The sequence below is a fragment of the Pelophylax lessonae genome (genome assembly GCF_965119305.1).
Source record: "Pelophylax lessonae genome assembly, chromosome: 5".
Classification (NCBI taxonomy): domain Eukaryota; kingdom Metazoa; phylum Chordata; class Amphibia; order Anura; family Ranidae; genus Pelophylax; species Pelophylax lessonae.
Window position 1 is genome coordinate 430,387,803 of NC_138772.1, and position 23,176 is coordinate 430,410,978.

At 41.3% G+C, this 23,176-nt stretch overlaps 1 protein-coding gene across 2 annotated transcripts in view; it reads left to right on the forward strand.

Annotated features, from left to right (window-relative positions):
• Positions 1–23,176, forward strand: part of UBXN2B (UBX domain protein 2B) — an 85,886-nt gene that overhangs the window by 50,930 nt on the left and 11,780 nt on the right. Inside the window, exons 3-6 of one of the 2 annotated variants that reach the window (XM_082259326.1) lie at positions 6,375–6,407; positions 15,187–15,310; positions 15,830–15,922; positions 19,273–19,382. In XM_082259326.1, the coding sequence (XP_082115452.1) occupies positions 6,375–6,407; positions 15,187–15,310; positions 15,830–15,922; positions 19,273–19,382 (360 nt within the window). The remainder of the gene's footprint in view (positions 1–6,374; positions 6,408–15,186; positions 15,311–15,829; positions 15,923–19,272; positions 19,383–23,176) is intronic. The other variant, XM_082259327.1, reaches the window with a different exon arrangement.

Consider the following 23,176-nt stretch of genomic DNA (forward strand, 5'->3'; position numbering starts at 1 on the left):
GCTTGTATCAACTTTCACGTCCTGTTAGTTCATCTTGTTGCATCACAGAAGAGGGTGTGATAGGGTGTGTTTCCCACTGTGGACAACACCTCCCTCATTACAATACCACCTGCTATACAATCTGATTTGTACAATCTCCTTTAGATCTCTCATCAGCTATGTAGTACAAGGGCCTGTCTGATTTGATACAAATTGAATGGATTGTTTAGGTGTGTCGCCTATCCCATAGTTCTGGTAAATCCAAAGGAAAATGTACAAAGATTGTACAGTAATATTTAATAGTGTATGGTCTTCTTTATACAAGTACATAGGAGGGAGTAGACAGAGACACTTATTTGTCAGGCCTCATTCACATCTCCACGTAGCAAAAACTCACATTCCTGCATGTGTTTGTTTTGGGTGCTTTTAATCATTTTCAGTCATCATGCATAGGGCAGCCCATTCACTTAAATGGGCTGCCCTACACACAACAATCACCCCAGAGAAGTTTCAGAAGTTTTGGAGCGGAGTATGGTTCGTTACCGCAGTTTTAGTGGCTTTTACCACTTTTGGGGCACCTTTCACATGTAATGACAACACAAGCACGATGTGGGATATTTTGGTGCGGTGTGACTTGTGCGTTTTTTTTATTGCATTTGTCACCTGTTTTTTCATGTGGCAAAATGTGTGTTTGCTTCTGTGTTTGGTGTGCTTTTAACCACTTCTTGACCGGAAGGTTTTACCCCCTTTTCTGCCACTTTTTGTTTACACAAAAAAATTATTTTATTTTACTAGAAAATTACTTTGAACCCCCAAGCATTATAAATTGTTTTAAAGCAGAGGCCCTACAGAACAAAATGGTGGGTGTTTTTTGTCATACGGTATTTGCGCAGAGATTTTCCAAACGCAATTTTTGTGAAAAAAAAAAATGTCTTTTATTTAAATTGTATGCACAAATTCACTATATATTGCCCAATTGTTTGGTAAACTATAAAAGATGGATCTTATGCCAAGTACATAGATACCAAACATGACATGCTTTAAAATTGCGCACACCCATGCAGCGGCAACAAACTACGTACATTTTTAAAAGCCTTCACAGGTTACCACTTTAGATTTACAGAGGAGGTCTACTGCAAGAATTGCTGCCCTCGACGTGACATTTTTGGCGATCCCTCACATGCATGCTGCAATTGCTGTCTACATATGACACCACCAAAACGATGCTTGCGTTCGCAGGGGTGCTTGAATTCTTTTTTTATTATTATTATTATTTATTTTGCTTTTTATTTTATTTTGACACCTTCCCTTTTCATTTTTTTTTAAATAATTTTTATTGTTATCACAGGTAATTTAAATATCCCTTAAGATAGCAATAAGTAGTGACAGGTACTCTTTTTTTTAATTCTATTAGACTCTAGATCTTTCCTCTAACCTTAAAGCATCTGACCACATCAAGATAAGTGTGATAAGATGCTTTCCCAATGGCAAAACCGAAGTCATGAAATGCTCGTAGCTTCCGGTATCTTGGGCCATAGAGATGATTGGAGCCATTCTGGTCTCTAATCAACTCCATGGTCAGCTGACTGAACCACCGGCTGCAGTCTTGGGTTACCCGGTGGGACAGGAGAGCCCGAGAAAATTGTGAAGCTGGCGGGAAAGGGGGGGGGGGGGTCCCCTCCCGCTGCTTGTAAAAGCAGTCTAGTGGCTAATTGCTTTTACATAGCTGACCGCTGGCTGTAAAAGATACCAGAAAGTGTGTGGAAAGTGGGGTCCCCCAGGGTTCTGTCCTGGGACCAATCCTGTTTAATTTATTCATAAATGATCTGGAGGAGGGGATATCGAGTACAATCTCAGTATTTGCAGATGATACTAAATTAGGCATGCCAATATCTTCTATGCAGGATGTGGAAACCTTGCAAGCGGACCTGAACAAAATAACGGAGTGGGCAACTACATGGCAGATGAGATTTAATGTTGAAAAATGTAAAGTAATGCACTTGGGGGCCAGAAACCAGAAAGCAAGCTACTCGCTAGGGGGGGGAACCTCTGGGTGAGTCTAGGATGGAAAAGGACTTAGGGGTACTGGTAGACAACAGGCTTGGCAGTGGCATGCAATGCCAGGCCGCCGCAAGCAAAGCCAACAGAATACTGGGATGTATATAAAAAAGGGGATTCACTCCAGAAATAAAGAGATTATTCTCCCGCTCTACAAGACTCTGGTCCGGCCACATCTGGAGTATGCTGTCCAGTTCTGGGCACCGGTCCTCAGAAAGGATGTGCTGGAACTGGAGAAAGTCCAGAGAAGGGCAACAAAAATAATTAGGGGGATAGAGGACATCAGCTATGAAGAAAGACTACAAGCCTTGAACTTATTCTCTCTGGAGAAGAGACGATTGAGGGGGGATATGATATCAATGTACAAATACTGTACTGGCGACCCGAGCATAAGGAACAAACTATTCAGAGAAAGGAGATACAATAAGACACGTGGCCACTCACTAAAACTAGAGGAAAGGCGGTTTAACCTTAAAGTGCGTAAGGGGTTCTTCACTGTAAGAGCGGTAAGGATGTGGAATTCTCTTCCACAAGCAGTCGTATCAGCAGGGAGCATTGATAGTTTCAAAAAACTGTTAGATGGACACCTTAAAGACCACAACATACAGGGGTATACAATGTACGGCTAAAAGCAAACACACACACACACATCATAGGTTGAACTGGATGGACTGATGTCTTTTTTCAACCTCACTAACTATGTAACTATGTAACTATGTGTGGCATGCCCACCATTAAACCTCCCAGCATCCACCCACTTCTAATGATGGGCATACATGCAATGTTCTTTTTCTTTTCTTTCAGCCCATGGACTGATTCCTCCATTCGTATAGATCGATGTGGATGAAGAAATCTCTGCAGAGAAAAGTGTTAAAAATATATGGTGAAGCATAGGGGAGATGCCCCCTCTATGACCACCCCCATCCCCTATGCTTCACTATATATACTCTTTTTTATTATAAACTGTGGTGGTGAAATCACCTCCTACAGCGCTGCAATCATTGATTTACGTATATACTGAGAGCAAACGCTGTTGCTGTCAGAATAAACAAATCAGTTCTGCAGCTGATGGGCGTACCTGCAAAGCAAACAATGGTTAACAAAAAACACACAATAAAACATTACAATATAATAGTATGCAGTGCAGTAAAACAGTAGAATGGTGGTATCTGCAAAGAAAACTATGGTTGCCAATGAAAATCACAGCAACAATAAAACATTACATTATAATAGCATAAAGTACAGCAGAATGGTGGTATCTGCAAAGAAAACTATGGTTAATAATGAAAAACGGTAACAATAAAACTTTACAGTATAACAGTATATTATATAAAGTACAGTAAAAGTAGAAAAGTAGAGTAGGAACATAAAATTAACTCAATAAAACGACAACTATTTTTGGCTTTTTAATTTTTTAATTTTGTTTTTTATTTTATTTTTTTACACTTTTTTTTTAACTGTAAAAAAATTGTTCCAGGCTATAGTCTCTAAAAATGCAAAAGCCATCTAACATCTTTTGAGCCCCTTTGTGAAAGTACCCTATACTATTAGCCTACTAGTGTGTGGTAGCGATGGAAACAGTCCCCGATGCAGAGACCAGGTTGACCAGGACAGAAGGGACAAAAATAGTATGTGTCACGCCAATATATCCACGTTTTCTACAGACACGACATCTTCGTTGGGGTGCTCTTTGGGTAGGGATACCAGGGAGGTCATCTGGAAATGCCTCTAATGCAGCTGGCTCACTGCATCTGGATTGTGAATTTGGGCCACAGCACCTTCTGGATACAGAAGGGCTGTGATGATCTCTTCCTGGAATTTTAGGAAGGATCCACCTCCGTTCAGCAGAGCCAATTAGAATAAGTACGCAGACACTTATTTGTACCAAAGTCTGGCCTTACAGGCAATTAAGTAAGGCGCCATCATCTGGTCGTTGAAATTCATCCCTCCCATGTTAAGGTTGTATTCGTGGACAAAGAGAGGCTTCTCAACAACACAAGTCGGCTTTGCAATTTGAACTGTTATATCACTGTGAATGGAAGACAGAACGAAAACATTCAGTGTGTCCCTCTACTTCACTGCAAGCAATTTATTACCATTCAAGCAGGCGCTCACCCCCCCCCCCCTCCATCCTAAATCAGAAATCTACAAGCCGTTGGGGAGGGGGGATGCCACATGCCTCAATTCCAAAATCAAAAAGGGGTCTAAAAAGTGGCATGCTTGGGGTGCTTTTCAAGGGTGACACCAAGTCCCAAACAAACTTGCCACTGCTCCCCATGTAGTCTGGGCTGTTGTGGGGCTCCACATTGCTATATTTTCCCTCGTAAATCGGGAAACAACATGTATAGCCTGTTGTCCTGTCACAGAGCTTATACATCTTGACCCCATATCTGGCACGCTTGCTGGGCAAAACTGTTTGAAAGCAAGGCGGCCAGGAAATGTAATCAGGGACTCAACACAGACAGCTTGTTGGGGTGTATGCAAGGCTGAAAACTTCTGGTTGAAGTGATTTACAAGGGGCTGAATTTTGTGGAGCCGGTCACCCCGAGGACGACAGAGTTTAATGTCACTGAAGTGCATGAACCGCAAGATTTGCTCGTATCTAATTCTTCCCATGGCAGTAGAAAACACGGGCATATGATGAATTGGGTTAGTGGACCAATATGACCTCAACTCACTCTTTTTAGTAATGCCCATGAGGAGGGATAGGCCCAGAAAGGTTTTAAATTCATAAATAGTAATGCGTTTCTATGCATAGTCTCTGGCAAGGGTCAAATTTGGATTTGTGGCGATGAATTGATAGGCATATAAATTGCTTTGGTCCACAATAGATCTGTACTGATCATCTGTGAAAAACAGCTCATAAAAAAAGGGGAGTAAAATCCGCTGTTTCCACCTGAATTCTGGGTTGGCCAGTGAATGAGGGAAGTACATAGGATATGCCTTCAAATTATTTGTGGCTGCAGAACACTACTTGTGCTAGCCACCGCACCAGCTTGAACTGCACTTATGGGACTCGCCACATCACCAAGTGTTACTGCAGTATTGGTTTGACTATGACCAGGATGTACTAGGCCGCTGGTGCTTGCCAGTTCACCTGAAGGTTGAGCGGCACTAGTAATGACACTCTGCTGCATACGAGAACCCTGTGGTTGTTGCACCTCAGCAACAGAAGAACGGGGTCGAGTACGCCTGACAGCAGGGACCACTACTCCGTAGTCAGAGCTGTCTGTCAGGGTGCCGCTGCTCTCTACAGGTTCGTATACTGAGCCTGATTCTGACAGTGAGGACTCCCCATCGCTCTCATCTGTCATGCTCAGCATCGTGTAGGCCTCTTCACCAGTATACCCCTGTTTGGTCATTTTGGCCAATAAATTTATAGGTACCTAGTGTAACTCACAGGTAAAAAATCACGTGGTTGTCAAGAACTGTTTGAACCAAAAATTGTAACTGCTAGTGCTAGCAGAGATCTAGTGAATCTAACTAACGCTGCAGTTTAGTGTGCTGTGTATTGGAAGTGACAGTAATCTGCTGATTCTGCACTTCTTGGGTGGGCAGAGGGGCTAAACGGAGGTGCTGGGAAGGGGTGGGGCTGATCCTGCTAACACTGGGTTAAAATGTATTGCTAAATATGCGGCGGGCAATTTGACGCTATCCTGTATTGACGCTAACTAACGTTAACTGATGTCACCTGAGACACTAATACAGTGATCAGAAAAAGATCTGTACATTATAATAGTGACACTGTAATAGGGAAATAAAGGGGTTAACTAGGGTGATCAAGGGGTTAAATCTTTATTAGGGTATGTATGGCGGTACCCTAAACTCTGCAATTGGTCAGAACCGATCACCAGGTCCAGGCCAAAAATCATTGGCCTGGACCTGACGACTGATCGGTTCTTAACTGAATCAGAAAAAAAACAGCGGGCACATGCGCACGCCCCCTAGCCTCATGTGCGACCGACATAAAGATATGTAGATTCACGCAGCCAAGCCACCTTGCCGCAGTAAATCTGTGACGGGCAGTCGGCAACAGGTTAACGAATAATGACACTGAAAGTGCAACTAGGTAATTTTAGGTGTATAAATGTGTCCATACACTATACAATCTGATTGTACAATCTCCTTTAGATTTACCAAAACTATACAATAGGAAAACACACTATCTATCCAATCAGGCACGCCCTTGCACTACACCAGGAGTGTCCTGTGGGTTGCATGTGGCCCTAGGGGTTTGATTGTAGGGAATTTTCTTTATAGGCCTCATTTCTTTTTCTGAAAACAGTAGAATGATGGGCTTTACCAAAAATATGTAATTTTGTTTCGTCTGTCCACAGCACATTCCCCCAAAAGGATTTTGGCTTCCTCAGGTAAGTTTTGGCAAACTCTTTGATCATTTTTTCTCTCAGATTAGCTTCCTGCCATGCTATGGGCTTTAAACTTCTTGACATTGTTGAACATTAAGATCTCTGGAGATGGATTTATAACCTTGAGATTGTCCATACTTTTCCATAATTTTTGTTTTCAAATCCTCAGACAATTCTTTGCTGCTCTTTCTTTTCTCCATTCTCCATGTGGCACATAGAGACACACAACAGAAAGGTTGAGTCAGTTTTTCACCATTTTAACTGGTTAACGTGTGATTGCTATATTTTCAGGACCTGTTTATTAATGCAAGTGAGTTAAATACAAATTACAGGAGCATCACACACTTGGAATGCAATTATTTCTTACAATTTTAAGAAGGTGCCAATAATTTTGTCCAGTCCATTTTTGGAGTTTTGCGTGGAAAGTGTCAGATTTGGCTTTTTATTTCTCCACTTTCTCCTCTTTTTTGTGTCATACCAATACAAACAAAATAAATAAACATGAGAATGCCTAAACATGTGTAATTGCAACAATTTCTTTATCGTACATCACGGGACACAGAGCCCTAAATCATAAAATGGGTTATACAGCCACCTTCAGGTGAAGGACACTGGTAACCATCAGAAAGGATGCCCCCCCCCCTATATAACCCCTCCCACACAGGAAGTTCCTCCCGTTTTTTCGCCAGTGTCTAAAGGGGAAGGTCACTGTGGAGAGTCGCTCCACATATTTTTTATGTTTTAAAGAAGAAAAAAAAAGATTATGCTACAAAACCCGATCAAAGATCACTGAATCTAAGGGGTTAGCTATCAGATCCATCCTAAACAGTCAATAGACTAAAAAGATGGTACCTGTGCCTCGGGTAGCAGATACAAGGTTTTGCCTGTAATGCTGTCCTGTTTAGGGGCTGGACCCTGGGATCCAGACCTTTGGAATACCAAACCCCAAAGGCGCTTCGTGCAGGGTGCTCTACAGGTCCAAGGCCGTGGCCCCTCTAAAACAAGGGGAGCCAGTCCTTGAAGGTCTCCAAGACAAAGCTTGCAGTGATGGGTGAAGATTGGATTCCTGTTTCATATAGAATCCTGCAGCAGGACTAGTGAGTCCAATTTAAAATATTTACACATACAGAAAACTTTGAATGTAAAAATTGCTGGCATAATTGCAGATTGTAAATATTTTTTGCACTGTTCCCTTTAAAAGGATAACAGAGACTGAGTGCCATGTGAGTCTCTGCATGAGACTAAGGATGTTAAGGCATAGGCAAAATACATCTTGTCTGTGCTTGTTTTTCTGACACACTGTTTTCACCTGTGCTGATTACCTGAAAGGTAGAATTTGTGGCAAACCAATGTGTGCATGAAACTCTGGCTTTTTCTCAGGGAGTAAAATGTGCTATTTATATCAATGGTGATTTCATAAGCTTGTGCAGTTGTGGGATGATGAAAAGTTTGTTTAAACATTATTTCTTTGCCTATTGTTTTCACACTGTTTTCTTGCCCTGGGCTGATCACCTGAATGGCATGAGCTGTGACAAACAAAATTCAACCAAAGCTGCTCTCACCCCATGTGGTGGCTGTTTTCACCTTGGCGCATAAGCGCCCTTATGTTCATCTCCTCCCTTGATAGCGTGTCTGTGGTGAAGGCTTTTTTGTATGCGAGAATCTTCGTTTTTAAGTACAGTCGCACGCCGCATGGAGGGCATGTTTCAACGCAATTGGCGTGCATGTGGACGCAACATAGCATGCTGCGCAGTACAGCATAAATGGGCACAATTTAGAAGGTACTGTTTCTAATGTGCTAGCCTCTGCTGAGGCTGAAGGGGACACAGAGCAGCAGCAGCAGCTGGGTTGCGTAAGTCACTGTGGGTGTATGATTACTGGCACAAACAGCTCCTGTATCTTGGGATAATCAGTGCTATGTGTCATAAGCTGTATAAGCTTGGCACAAGCCTTGGGTACACTTAAGTTAGTACCTCAAGTCTGTCTTGCTATAAAGCAATGTCTGCCCCAAAGAGGGCTGCGGGGGGGGGGGGGGGCACAGTTGGAAGGCGCACTGTAATTCCACCGTCAGGCCTTAAAGGTCCTAGCCTAGCTTTCTATGTGTCTACTCCCCTGAGCAGCCAGAGGCGGCTAGCCAATCTGAGCCATTACGGTTGTCAGCCATAGTAGCTACCCCAGGTGCTTCTGCCGCAACCTACGTCACTAAGGACAATTTGGCATCGGCATTAGCCAGCGTTGAGGGTAAGATTGCTGACATAATTGCAGCATCACAAAGAGGGAAGAAACGTGATAGATCTCCCTCACCTGAGCCACCCCCTGAATTCAGTTCGGGATTGGGCAGAGGAGTGGAAGAAGTAGCTGATGATGAACCTATAGAAGGTCAAGCTGAGGTTTCCACTTCTGGGGAGTCGGGGTCAGAGGAGTCTGTCAGCCTCTCAAACCCAGAGATTGTTGGTTCAGTCTCTTACTAAAATGGTCCAGTATGGACACAAATTTTCTTCCTTAGCGGCTGAAGTCTCTTTTTCCTCTCTAGGCTCATTGAGCCCTCCTCATAGTCTTTGGACATTTCCCATATATCTGCTCTTGGAATAAGAAATGTATAATAATTTGAACCATCCTGTTAGGCTTTTTTTTTGTTCCTTCTAAAAAAAATGTTTTTTTGTATCCTATGGAGGAAAAAGTTTACTAAGAAATGGTATATACCCACTGTGGATGCTGCCATTTCTTTGGTTAACAAGAGTTTAACCTGTCCTGTGGCTAATGCCCATCTTTTTTTAAAAGCTCCTTTGCGATCGCAGGATCTGCGATACAATCAGCAGTAGCGACCATAGGAGTTTGTCAGTCTTTAGAAGATCGCATGAAGCGAGTGACCAAGACAGTTCTCCTTCTTTCCCAAGGAGAGTCTGTGGAACATCTGTCAGATCTACCTCACACTTTGTTTCGCAGTGGATGCTATTATGGACTCCATAAGCCTAATGTCACGAGTTGTTCTGATCCTTTGAAGAGTAAAAGTTACTGGCTGGCTTCCCTTTCCAGGGAATGTTTGTTTTTGTTTTGTTTGTGATGATCTGGATAGGTATATCCAAAATATATATCGGGGGGGGGGGGGTTTGGGTGGAGAGTACATTGCTACCTGTGAAAAGGAAGAGCAAGAATTGTTTTAGGATTCCAAGGACTCATACTACCAGTTCTTCTAATTCCAGATGGGGGCGACGGCCTCAACCATCTGGGTTCCCTGAAAAGGTCTCTCTTTCTGGGATTGGATCTCAAAGATGTTTCTGAACGTTCGTACCTTCCATATGGAGTCAATTCGTTCAGTCATACCCTCCCTTCAGGGAGAGGAATTTCTAGCATTCATAGTCATCAAGGATGTATATCTTCACGTGCCTAAATTCCAAACCCATCAAAGGTTTCTATGCTTTGCAATAGGAAACCGTAATTTTCAGTTTGTGGCCTACCCTTCAGGTTAGCAACAGCTCCAAGAGTGTTCACAAAGATCATAGCTCCAGTATTGGGAGGAATATCTGTAATAGGATATCTGGACGATCTATTACTAATAAGATCGAACGGCTTCGGCTCTAAGCCAAAATTTCTTCCACACAGTACAATTTCTAGAATGTCTGGGTTGGATACTGAACTTAGTAAAGTCAGCATTACTGCTGGTCCAGTGTCTGGAATACCTGGGTCTTCTTGTGGACACCGTACAGGCAAAGATATTCTTGCCAGCAGGTCTCGGACCTAAAGGATCTGGTTCGGTCCGTAGTAAGGCGGAGATGTCCTTCTATATGTCTTTGCATGATGTTACTAGGAAAGATGGTGTCTGCATTCAAGGGAATTTCCTATGCTCAATTCCATGCCAGACCCTTACAGAACAACATTCTGTCTACATGGACCGGAAGGGTTCAGTCTCTGGACTGGTCCGTGCCTCTGGTACCAAGAGTACATCAGAGTCTGAATTGGTAGTTGCTGATCAGTTATCTGGAAAACGGGAAATCCTTTCTTCCAGTGACCTGGAAAATGGTGACTACAGAGGCCAGTCTCTCCGGCTGGGGAGCGGTTCTGGAGGAAGCCACTCTTCAGGGAAAATGGTCTTGGGTAGAGAGACGTCTCCCCATCAACATTTTGGAAATCCGAGCAGTCAGGCTTTGAAATACTGTACACCCAGACTTCGGGGTCCCTTCGGGGTGCAATCCGACAATGCCACGGCATGGCTTATGGCAACCATCAAGGAGGCACAAGGAGTCAGTCAGCCCAGAAAGAGGTGGATATCATCCTGTCCCAGGCAGAGGAGTTTGTGCCAAGCCTGACAGTGTTTTATTCCAGGAATAGAGAACTGGCAGGCAGATTTTTTGAGCCGTCAACAGATGTTTCCAGGGGAATGATCCCTACATCCCAAGATTTTTCAATCAATCTGCGTTCGCTGGGGGGTCCCAGACATGGATCTGTTGGCATCCAGGTTCAACAACAAGTTGAAGAGATTTGTGTCCAGGACCAGGGATCCACTCGCAGTCGAAGTGGATGCTTTGGTGACTCCTTGGGAGGAGTATTCCCTGATTTATGCCTTTCCCCGGTACAGCTGATAACGCATTTACTGCGCAGGATCCAGCTAGAGGGGAAACCAGTAATTCTGGTAGCTCCTGCATGGCCAAGGAGGGTTTGGTATGCACAAATCCAAGGGTTGGCAGTGACGAGGCCTTGACTTCTTCCACTGCATCTGGACCTACTCTCTTAAGGTCTGATATTCCACCCTGCTGTACAGTCTAGCTTCCTTCAAGCAGGGATAGATATGAAATTACCCTTGAGCACTATTAAAGCGCAAATTTCAGCCTTATCGGTTTTCTTCCAAGAACCGGTCATTTCCAATTTGTTGGTTCAGACCTTCATCCAGGGAATGTTACATTTATTTCCACCTGTGAAGCCACCATTGCGTCCTTGGGACATAAATTGGGTGTTGGCAGTTTTACCAAAACAGCCTTTTGAACCTCTGGGGCAGGTTCCCCTGGATCTTTGACCAGAAAACTGATCTTTCTGATTGCAATAACTTCAGCTAGAAGGGTATCAGAACTAGCAGCTCTTTCTTGTAAAGAGCCATTCTTGATTTGTCATGAAGATAGAGTGAATTTATGTCCACACCCAGGTTTTTTACCCAAGGTGGCATCAGCCTTTTATTTGAATCAGGACATTATACTACCTCCCTGTTTTCCAGATCCTCACTCAGAGGGGGAAAAGTTTTTTGCATTCTCTTGATGTAAATAATGCGTGCACTTAAGTTTTACTTAGAAAAATCATCTCGTATTTGTAAGACCTAGAGCTTGTTTGGGCTACCAGAAGGGCCCAAGAAAGGGTTGGCATTATCTAAGCCTACGATTTCTTATTTGGATTTGCCAGGTTATTACCCAGGCGTATGAGTTAGTAGGGAAGGTTCCACCTTTTCCTGTAAAGGCACATTCTACCAGAGGAGTAGGTGCCTCCTGGGCACATCGCCATCACGCCTCTATGGCTCAGATTTGCAAGGCCGCGACCTGGTCGTCGGTGCATACATTCACTCGTTTCTATCGAGTGGATGTTAGGTCCCAGGAGGAATCTGCATTTGGCTGCAGTGTTCTGAAGGCAACGGTGTGATCCTTTTGGTAATCAGATGGCGGTATTTTCTGGTCTCCCCCCTCCCCTCAGATGCATTGCTTTAGGACATCCTATATGTTATGATTTAGAGGTCAGTTTCCCGTGATGTACGATAAAGAAAATAGGATTTTTCCTACAGCTTAATTGTAAAATCCTTTTCTTGGGAGTACATCACGGGATGCAGAGGTCCCTCCCCTCTTCTATGGGGTCTTTATTGTTTGCTACAAAACTGAGGCACTTCCTGTGTGGGAGGGATTATATAGGGGGGACATCCTTTCTGTTTGGTTACCAGTGTCCTTCGCTTAAAAGTTGCTATATAACCCAAATGTTATGATTTAGGGCTCTGTGTCCCGTGATGTACTCCAAGAAAATAATTTTACAGGTAAGCTGTAGGAAAAATCCTATTTTTCTGGGTGAAGTGGTGCATTATCTGACAGAAATGCAGGGGTGCCAATATGTTTGGCCATGACTGTATATTTTTTTATAAATCAGTAACTATTTTAAATAGATACTGTTACCTCAGTCACTTTTAGCCCCGGTTCACACTGAATGCAGATTTGAAATCGCGCTACTTCAGTGCAATTTCAAAGCCGCCTGTCAGTGAGATTTCATGTGCGGCTTGCCAACATCTGTGAGACTTCATGCACAGATATTTATGCAAGTCACACATGAAATCACCAAAATTAGTGCAGGAACTATATCAAAATCGGTGCACTGAATGAAACAGTTCCATAGGCCCAAATAGGGTGCAACTGATCATGTGATTTAATAAACTGTCCAAAATCGCATGACAAGTCACACCGGTGTTAATTGGGTCTTAATTAAACTTCTGGAGTTTCCTTCCAGTATAATATAAGTGGGTTGTGACCTCCCAATGTTTCTCATCCATTGTCCTTTCATAGGCAGGGGAGGTGGCTTGGTTATAAAGTTGTACTGCTTATATTAACATGGCTAAGCTAGCCTAAGACGGTGCCAGAATCAAACAGCTGGCTTCATTAAGTTAGTAATTTGAAAATGAATTTGTTAATGCATATGTATTTCAAATTGTGTATTCAATTTTATACCTGGAGTTCAGCTTTAACAATTGTATGTTAGGGAATAGTATAATGTATCCTTACTGCATTTGAACAAGAAGCAAAGACACCTTGTCCATCTAGCAGTTCACAGCCTTTAATGTTATTGTGGCTTACAAAAAAACTGGTGTTAGTCCTAGATTAGTACCGTACATCATTGTGGTCTTTAACAGCTTCTGGATCTCCCGTAATACAATACAGTACATTTATTGCGTGCGGGCGGCACGGCCAGGCTGGCTCTCGTACCTGTACATCATCCAGCCAGTTTTGGGTTAGGGGTGCTCCTGTAACAACTTCAGAAACATTGCCATGCCTCTTACTAAATACTTTAGACTGTCTACTTTCAAAAAGGGGTAATTTGGGGGGTATTTGCGCTGTCCTAGCATTTTAAGGGCCTCAGTACACCATTGATCAATTTTCAAATTGATATACCATCATTTGTAGACGCAATACCTTTCACACAAACCAATTAATATACACTTATTGGGATCTTTTTTTTACCAAAGACATGGAGCAGAATACATTTTGGCCAAAATTTATGAAGAAATTTGATTTTATTGGATGCGTTTTATAACAGAAAGTAGAAAATATCTTCTTTTTTTTTTTCTTCTTTTTCTTTTTGTTTATATAGCAAAAAATAATAGAGTGGTGTTTAAATACCACCAAAAGGAAGCTCTATTTGAGAAATTGGGGAGGGATCTGAGCTAAATGTCAAGTGTTGCTGCAAAGGGTCTGAATATTTAAAACCAATGTGATATTTCAGTATTTAATTTTTTCATACATTTTGTAAACATTTTTAAAATTCTATTTTCACGTTGTTATTATGGAGTACTGAGTGTAGATTAATGAGAAAGAGAAAATGAATTTAAACAACTGTAGTATCAGGCTACAACATAACAAAATTTTTAAAAAAATTGACGGAGGTCTGAATATATTATGCACTGTATATGTACTTACACAACAAAAATGTGCATTTAAAACAAAAATGAAAGATTATCCATCGACATTTGAAAACTTAATAGTATAGGTGCATGCTTCAGTCTTGATATGCTCCACCACCAACCCTTGTGGACACTTGCTCAATGTGATGGGTGGATTTTTCAGCCAAAAATAGTCCAAAACCGCATGTTTTGTTTTCGTTTATAGGAAATTTTTCAACTGTACAAAACAATTTGCAGTATAAAATACAGAAATTGTGGCCACATCGATAGTGCAAGTACAATTCAAGTAGAAACATATTAATAAATCCCCTAGATCAGGGGGATAATTATCTATCAACTGTGGCTGCTGCAGGGCTCTAATGAGGGAAGCTGCTGGGCCTGCATCCCTTTAGACGTGCTCCTATTGGGAGTATCTCACCAAAAATTACATTTTTGTTGCAGGGGATGCCTGAAATCTGACTTGTATCTTAGGCAGACTTCTGGGAAAAGTTTGACATCCATTCAGAGTTTGACCATCCCTAATGGGGAACAGTGTTCTTTGAGTCTTGTGAAACAGGAGCCAAAGCTGAATGTGAGCTGCTAGGAATCACTGGTGGTGGAGTCTTTTTGAGCACCTGTTTTTGAGTTGATTATCTCACACAGAGGTGGTAGGATTATCCGTTGATCCTTTGAACTGATTACATTTATTATCCCTCACAGAGGAGGCAGGATTCATTTGTTTGTTTATTTTTTGGATCGATTGAATATCACTGGAGACTTTTTTTTACTTTGAATATGATGTAATACATACATTGTATATTTATTTTTCTTGGAGTTTTTTGTATTTAGTCACTTTGTATCGATCCTTACTTACGATACTTAAAGATCTTTTTGTGTAGAAACAATGTTGGTTATTCACAGATGAGTTGAGATTGCGCTGTATTTTTATTACAGTTATATCTATTGGAATGAAGTGAAAGCACTTTTTAATACGGACAGCAATTTAATAATTAATAATAATTTTTGCAGTTGTGCACTAATATTGGGGTAGAGGCTATTGTGTGGTTTATATTTTTTAGATACGGTATTGCGCTGATTAATAATAATAAAATATTGTACATTGTTCTTACTTTCATGTAAGTTGATAATAATCAATAGGATTTATAGCATTTCTAGGCTCCATTCCCCTGGGAAAATTGTGAATGAGCTTTTTAAAGAAGCAAAAGAACACGGAGCTATGACTGCAGATGAAGTCAGCAAATCTTTAGAAAATAATGTCCTTAAAGCTAAGGTAAGCTCTTCTGTGCATATCTATTGCCTGGGTTTTTAAGAAGCATTTTACTGAACTTTCAGACAAAAAAGAGAAATAGGAACCAATCCCCTGTGTGTCTCTCCCTGCATGCAGCAGCTGAAAGCCTGCGGGAGGGAAAGGAGGAGAAGCAGACTTTCAGCTGCTGCAGAGAAACATCGGATCGTCCCTGTAATTCCCCGCCTGCTGCACTGATGACCCCCTCTTTTGCCCACATCCAATTCCTCTGCTGCCAGGCCCAGTACAGGAGGACCAGTGCTACCTCCTTATCGGAGGCCCTATGCAGACCAAATATAGGGGAATTTCTATGATAGTATGCTAATTTGTCTTACAACAGAGCAAACAAAAATAGAGAAAGATATGTTATATATTGTATATTAGCCATTATTTTCAGATTATACAGTATGAATAATTGTATTTAATATAACTATACTAATAGTAAACTATGCATTAACTTTGTAAAATACGGTATGTATTTCTTGTTTCTTTTTGTGTTTCTAGTCATTTACTGGAGGTGGTTATAAACTGGGTGATTCAGCCATAAAGCAGTCTGAATATATAAGAGATGATGAGCTTTTTCCCGGAGGACCAGATGTAAGAGTGTCCTTCATATCTGTCGTTTGGTTGACATTATGAGTGTGTTGCTGCTACTATCACAGGCTGAGGGAAGGGGGACCTGCAACCAGTCTCTATTACCTAAATGCTGCGTAGTCTGCAGGAAGATCCAGGACCTTACATTATTATCTGGAAAGGTTTACTAGACCACAAGAATAATGTGCAAGTATAAATCAGATCTTTCAGCATGTAACTCTGGTTGAGTGCTTCTACAGTGAGGGAAAAAAGTATTTGCTCCCCTGGTAATTTTGTACACTGACAGAGAAATGATCAGTCATTTCAATCATAATTTTAATGGTAGGTTTATTTTAACAGTGAGAGACAGAATGACAACAAAAATATCCAGAAAAACACATTTCAAAAAAGTTATAAATTGATTTGCATTTTAATGAGTGAAATTAGTTCATGACCCCTTCCTAAAACATGACTTAGTAGTTGGTGGCAAAACCCTTGTTGGCAATCACAAAGGTCGGATGTTTGTTGTAGTTAGCCACCAGGTTTGAACACATCTCAGTAGGGACTTTATCCCACTCCTCTTTGCAGATCCTCTCCAAGCCATTAAGGTTTCAAGGCTGACGTTTTGTAGCTCAAACCATCAGCTCCTTTCAAGCAATTTTCAATGGGATTAAGGTCTGGAGACTGGCTAGGCAACTCCAGGACCCTAATGTGCTTCTTCTTTAGCAACTTCTTTGTTGCCTTGGCCCTGTGTTTTGGATCATTGTTATGCTGGAATACCCATCCACTACCCATTTTCAATGCCCTGGCTGGGGGAAGGAGGTTCTTACCCAAGATTTGACGATACATGGCCCCGTCCATCGTCCCTTTGGTGCATTGAAGTTGTCCTGTCCCCTTAGCAGAGAAACACCCCCAAAGCATAATGTTTCCACCTCCATGTTTGACGGTGGGGATGGTGTTCATGTGGTCATAAGCAGCATTTCTCCTCCTCTAAACATGATGAGTTGAGTTGATGCCAAAGAGCTTGATTTTGGTCTCATCTGACCACAACACTTTCACCCAGTTCTCCTCTGAATCATTCAGGTTCATTAGCAAACTTCAGTCGGGCCTTTACATGTGCTTTCTTGAGCAGGGGCACCTTGCGGGCGCTGCAGAATTTCAGTCCTTCATGGCGTAGTGTGTTACCAATTGTTTTCTTGTTGACTATGGTCCCAGCTGCCTTGAGATCATTGACAACATTCTCCTGTGTAGTTCTGGGCTGATTCCTTACCTTTCTTATGATCATTGAAACTCCATGAGGTGAGATCTTGCATGGAGCCCCAGACCGAGAGAGATAGACAGTTATTTTGTGTTTCTTCTGTTTGTGAATAATCACACCAACTGTTGTCACCCTCTCACCAAGCTGCTTGGCAATGGTTTTGTAGCCCATTCCAGCCTTGTGTAGGTCTACAATCTTGTCCCTGACATCCTTGGAAGCCTCTTTGCTCTTGGCCATGGTGGAGAGATTGGAATCTGTTTGATTGATTGCTTTTGTGGACAGGTGTCTTTTATACAGGTAACAAGCTGAGATTAGGAGCACTCCCTTTAAGAGAGTGCTCCTAATCTCAGATTGTTACCTGTATAGAAGAAACCTGGGAGCCAGAAATCTTGCTGATTTATAGGGGATCAAATACTTTTTTCATTTATTAAAATGAAATTTATAACTTTTTTGAAATGCGTTTTTCTGGATATTTTCGTTGTTATTCTGTCTCTCACTGTTATAATAAACTTACCATTAAAATTATAGACTGATGATTTATTTATCAGGGGGCAAACATACAAAATCAGCAGAGGATCAAATACTTTTTTCCCCTCACTGTACTTCTGCACTTCACTAATAGTGTTCAGTGAGTCTGCTTATCAGATATAAGGGCAGGAGTGCTGTCTTCCTGCTTTTGCAGTTTATTAAACCAAAGCAGGTAGAAACCATGTTCCTAGTAGGTCTGCTGTGGTCCTAGATTTGAGCCCTGCCAGCTGCAATATGCCGTGGTAGAGCAGAAACCATATGTGGCCCCTATTTTTAAAAAAACATTTCCCAAGCACACATACACTTTTTTTTTTTTTTTTAGATAAACCTATCATATATTTATATCATTTAATTCCTGAAATTATTCTGTATCCTCAGTTTTCTCTGATTTTAAATTTACCTGTGCATAAAGTGAATTAAAGCTGGTATCTGGCACTGTGCATGATTGGCAGTTATAATTAGGTTGGGGTGATTCCAGCTACCATTTGTTTCTGCACATCCAGTTGCTCCTTGTATGTGTTAAAAGCCATGTCAAGCATTAAAATTGGGTGGGAGGATTTCCAGTACTCACAGGCCTACAACACCCTTAGGGACGCCCTAGATGAGCAACTGTGACACTGTGCATGCGTACCCAACCCCCCCCCCCCCCCCCCCAAAGTTATTTCCTATAGAACCTGTTCATTCTCATTTCCTTTTCACTCTTGCTTGCTTGTCATCTAACCTCAGTGATGTCATGTTTTTCCTTTTTTCATTAAAAAAAATTTCTTGTACATCAGCCTTGGGCTGAGCCTATTGTTCCACACTGTTGCATTTTCTTCCAGAGTACTGAAATTCTTGGTTGCTGCTCTGGCATCATCCCTCATGTTTTGCACTTTGCTTATGGTTTCATTTTATTATATATTTGTGTAACAGTTCATAAATATTGTACCCTCTATCAATACTGGAATTGTATTGTTTTTCTGGGGTGCAAAATAAAACTTTAAATGAAAAAAAAATGGGTGGGAGGGAATAGCAGGAAGCAGTATTTAATGGATTGTGGAAAGTAGGTTTTAAAAAGGTACAGGTGAAATATTACACGTTTAAAATGTGAAAACTGTCACCTTGGGCTTTAACACTAGCTACTTTATGCTTTATTGTGACATTTTGTGATTACAGTGGTGTAGAGTCGGTGTCATCATGTTTTACCTTGAGACTTTTTAGTTTGACTCTCTACATATAACTGTTATCATTTAGCTGCGTCACTGATTGTCATGTCAAGGCTGACTGACCATTTCAAGGGCATTTCTCTGTGTCCGTGGTAATCCCTATCTCCTCTGATGCCAGCGCTACCGATTGTCCATGACCTTTACCATAGTTCTGCTGAAGCTAACAGCAAAAGTCCAAAAATCCACAAAAGCAAATACAAAGCTGCATCATTTGTGTTTAATTTTTTTTTCTATATGATGAAGAGATAATTGAGGTGTTTTAGTATACTGTACTTTATTATATACAGTTAATCTGTAGTCTGAGCCTGGTCTTTAGCTTACCACATGTATAAATAATATGCCTTTAATGACATTGGTGAATTTAATCAGCTTTATTTTGGCAGGTTCAAATATTGCTTAAACTCTGGAGTAATGGGTTCAGTTTAGACGATGGAGAGCTGAGACCTTATACAGATCCAGTAAACGCCCAGTTTCTGGAATCCATTAAGAAAGGGTAATATTTTTTACAATTATGTGGAAATGTAGTTGTATACAGCTGGTTACATTATTTAAAGTAGAGCTCCATTCTACAGGTAACATTAATGAAATATTGCAGCTGTGCTTAAGTTAGAAAGTCTGTTAAGGGTATCTGTGATATGATTTTATGGAATCTATTGTAACCAGATTCAGCAGGTTGTTTGGCAGATTTACAGCCTTTATAACATGATTCTGTGTTTTCTCAGTTTCTATTATTCTAAAAAAATATTAAGGTGGATCTAAAGTCTAAAGGTTTTTTACCGTAACGCATTCTTTACATCAAGGTAAAAAAATCTTGCACAGTGTGTGTCCCCCCCCCCCCCCCCCCCCCAAGGATTACCTGACTCCTGTATTGATCCAACGCTGTGCTTGGCTGTAGGTCTTCTGTCCTTCTGTTCTTGGAATTCTCAGACTTTGCCATTGGCTGCTGCTGCTGTCAGTCAAGTCCAGTGAGCAGGGAGCGGTGGCCAAGCTGCAGTGTGTGTGTCTCTGAACACACACAGCTCGGCTCATTCCTGAGCCACATGTCTGTCCCCATAGCAGATTGCTTGCTATGGGGGCAGACAAAGACAAGGAAGAGCCAAGATCACTGACAGGGGACCCCAGCAGAGGAGGTTAGGGATTGCTCTGTGTAATAGTGTGAGAGCCGGTTCACACTGAGGCGACACGACTCCTTACTACTTCGAGGGCGACTTGTGCATTACATTGCACCACGACTTCGGAGCGAATTGCAGGGACTTCACATAATGGAAGTCTATGCAAGTCGCTCCGAGGTCGCCCCGAAATAGTACAGGACCCTTTTTCTAAGTCGGAGCGACTTGTGTCGCTCCTATTAGAACGGGTCCTGTAGCGGTCAATGGACCGCGAGGGAGCGCGACTTGTCAGGCTGACAAGTCGTGCTAATGTGAACCGGCTCTAATACTATTTCACAGAACCGGTAAGCATAACTTTTATTATTTTATTTACAAAAATAGACTTTACAATCACTTTAAATACTTATGGAGCAGTTGTGGATAAAAGTAGTTTCCTTAATTGCCAAAAGGTCTAAATTACATAACAATAAAAACTTACAACAGCACTCACATAATTAGTAAGGATGTAAATCCTAATTTTAATGCAATCCAATATAAAATATCCTATATTTATTATATACAGCCATGCAATGAGAAAACAAACTGCCAGAACCTATAATAAAAATGATATTTGCATCAGAAAAGTTTCATCCTCAAAATAAAAAAATATAAAATTAAAAAACAAAAAGTATATTCCACTAATAAAAATTTTGCAGGTAATCCACAAATAGAGTCTTAATTTCTAATTTGAAACAAAAGCCTCTAATTACAGAATACTATACCAAATGCTCCAGTGGTGCACAAAAGTAAAGTTACTGCCTTAATCTTCATACCACCATTGATAGACAAATGTAAATATACAGTGCATCCGGAAAGTATTCACAGCGCTTCATTTTTGCCACATTTTGTTATGTTACAGCCTTATTCCAAAATAGATTACATTCATTATTTTCCTCAAAATTATACAAACAATACCCCATAATGACAATGAGAAAGAAGTATGTTTAAAATCTTTGCAAATTTATTAAAAAATAAAAAACAAAAAAAAAATCAAATGTACATAGGTATTCTTAGCCTTTGCTCAATACTTTGTTGAAGCACCTTGGGCACCAATTACAGCCTCGATTTTTCTGAGTATGACGCTACAAGTTTGGCACACCTTTTTTGGGCAGTTTCTCTTCTCTTCTTTGCAGAACCTTTCATGCTCTATCAGGTTGGAGGGGGAGCATCAGTGCACAGCTATTTTCAGATCTCCCCAGAGATGTTCAATTGATTTCAAGTCTGGGCTCTGGCTGGGCCACTCAAGAACATACAGAGAGTTGTCCCGTAGCCACTCCTTTGTTATCTTGGCTGTGTGCTTAGGGTCATTGTCCTGTTGGAAGATGAACCTTCGCCCCAGTTTGAGGTCCAGAGCGCTCTGGAGCAGGTTTTCATCAAGGAGGTCTTTGTACATTGCTGCATTCTGACTAGTCCATGAGACCATGAGAGGTCCTGCAAAGAAGAATGGGAGAAACTGCCCAAAAAAGGTGTGCCAAGCTTGTAGCATCACACTCAAAAAACTCGAGACTGTAATTGGTGCCAAATGTGCTTCAACAAAGTATTGAGCAAAGACTGTGAATACTTATGTACATGTGATTTTTTTTTTTCCGTTTTTTATTTTTAGAAACATAGAAACATAGAATGTGTCGGCAGATAAGAACCATTTGGCCCATCTAGTCTGCCCAATATATCTGAATCCTATGAATAGTCCCTGGCCCTATCTTATATGAAGGATAGCCTTATGCCTATCCCATGCATGCTTAAACTCCTTCACTGTATTTGCAGCTACCACTTCTGCAGGAAGGTTATTCCATGCATCCACTACTCTCTCAGTAAAGTAATACTTCCTCATATTACTTTTAAACCTTTGCCCCTCTAATTTAAAACAGTGTCCTCTTGTGGTAGTTTTTCTTCTTTTAAATATGCTCTCCTCCTTTACCGAGTTGATTCCCTTTATGTATTTAAATGTTTCTATCATATCCCCTCTGTCTCTTCTTTCTTCCAAGCTATACATGTTAAGGTCCTTTATCCTTTCCTGGTAAGTTTTTTCCTGCAATCCATGTACTAGTTTAGTAGCTCTTCTCTGAACTCTCTCTAGAGTATCTATATCCTTCTGGAGATATGGCCTCCAGTACTGCGCACAATACTCCAAGTGAGGTCTCACCAGTGTTCTGTACAGCGGCATAAGCACTTCTCTCTTTCTACTGCTTATACCTCTCCCTATACATCCAAGCATTCTGCTGGCATTTCGTGCTGCTCTATTACATTGTCTTCCCACCTTTAAGTCTTTTTAATGAATTTGCAAAGATTTGAAACAAACTTCTTTCATATTGTTATTATGGGGTATTTTTTGTAGGATTTTGAGGAAAATAATGAATTTATTCCATTTTGGAATAAGGCTGTAACATAACAAAATGTGGTAAAAGTAAAGCTCTGTGAATACTTTCGGGATGCACTGTGGGTAGCAGGCAGTCCATTATGCCTAACGGTTCCAATCCTCTGCAATAAGACAGATGTATTTTGAATACAATGTCAGACACTGGGGTTTGATTTACTAAAACTAGAGAGTGCAAAATCAAGTGCAGCTGTGCATAGAAACCAATCAACTTCTAACCTCAGCTTGTTCTATTAAGATTTGACAAAAAAAACTGAAGCTGATGCACTCAACATTTTTATTCAATCAACCCCTATGTTTTTGGCCAATGAGTAGCAGTCTTGGCTTGTAGGCTCCAACTGCATGATAACATACCCATATCTGGACAGCTGACAGCTGGTAGCAACACATTTCAGGAAGATTCCATTCCCTTTCTTCAGGGGTAAGTCCGTTATAACATACCATTTTTTGTGATAGTCATCTTTTAATTGCAAAATCTTGATGTTTAAAGTGAAACTAAAACATTCGTTTAAAAAGAGAGCATTTTATTCAAGTATATATTAACCACTTTGCCACTGAGTACCGTAGTACTACTGCGGCAAAGTGGCTCGTTATTGTCTGACGACGTAGACCTACGTCGTCAGACACTCCCCCTTGTGGGCGGCGCTCGCGCCGCCGGAGGCTCGCTCCCGCTGTATTCAGTCACAGCGGGAGTCGGGCCAGGGGAGGAGCAGCGGCGATCGCCGCTGCTCTGCCCCGATCGTCGGGGATCTAGTGTGGAGCTCC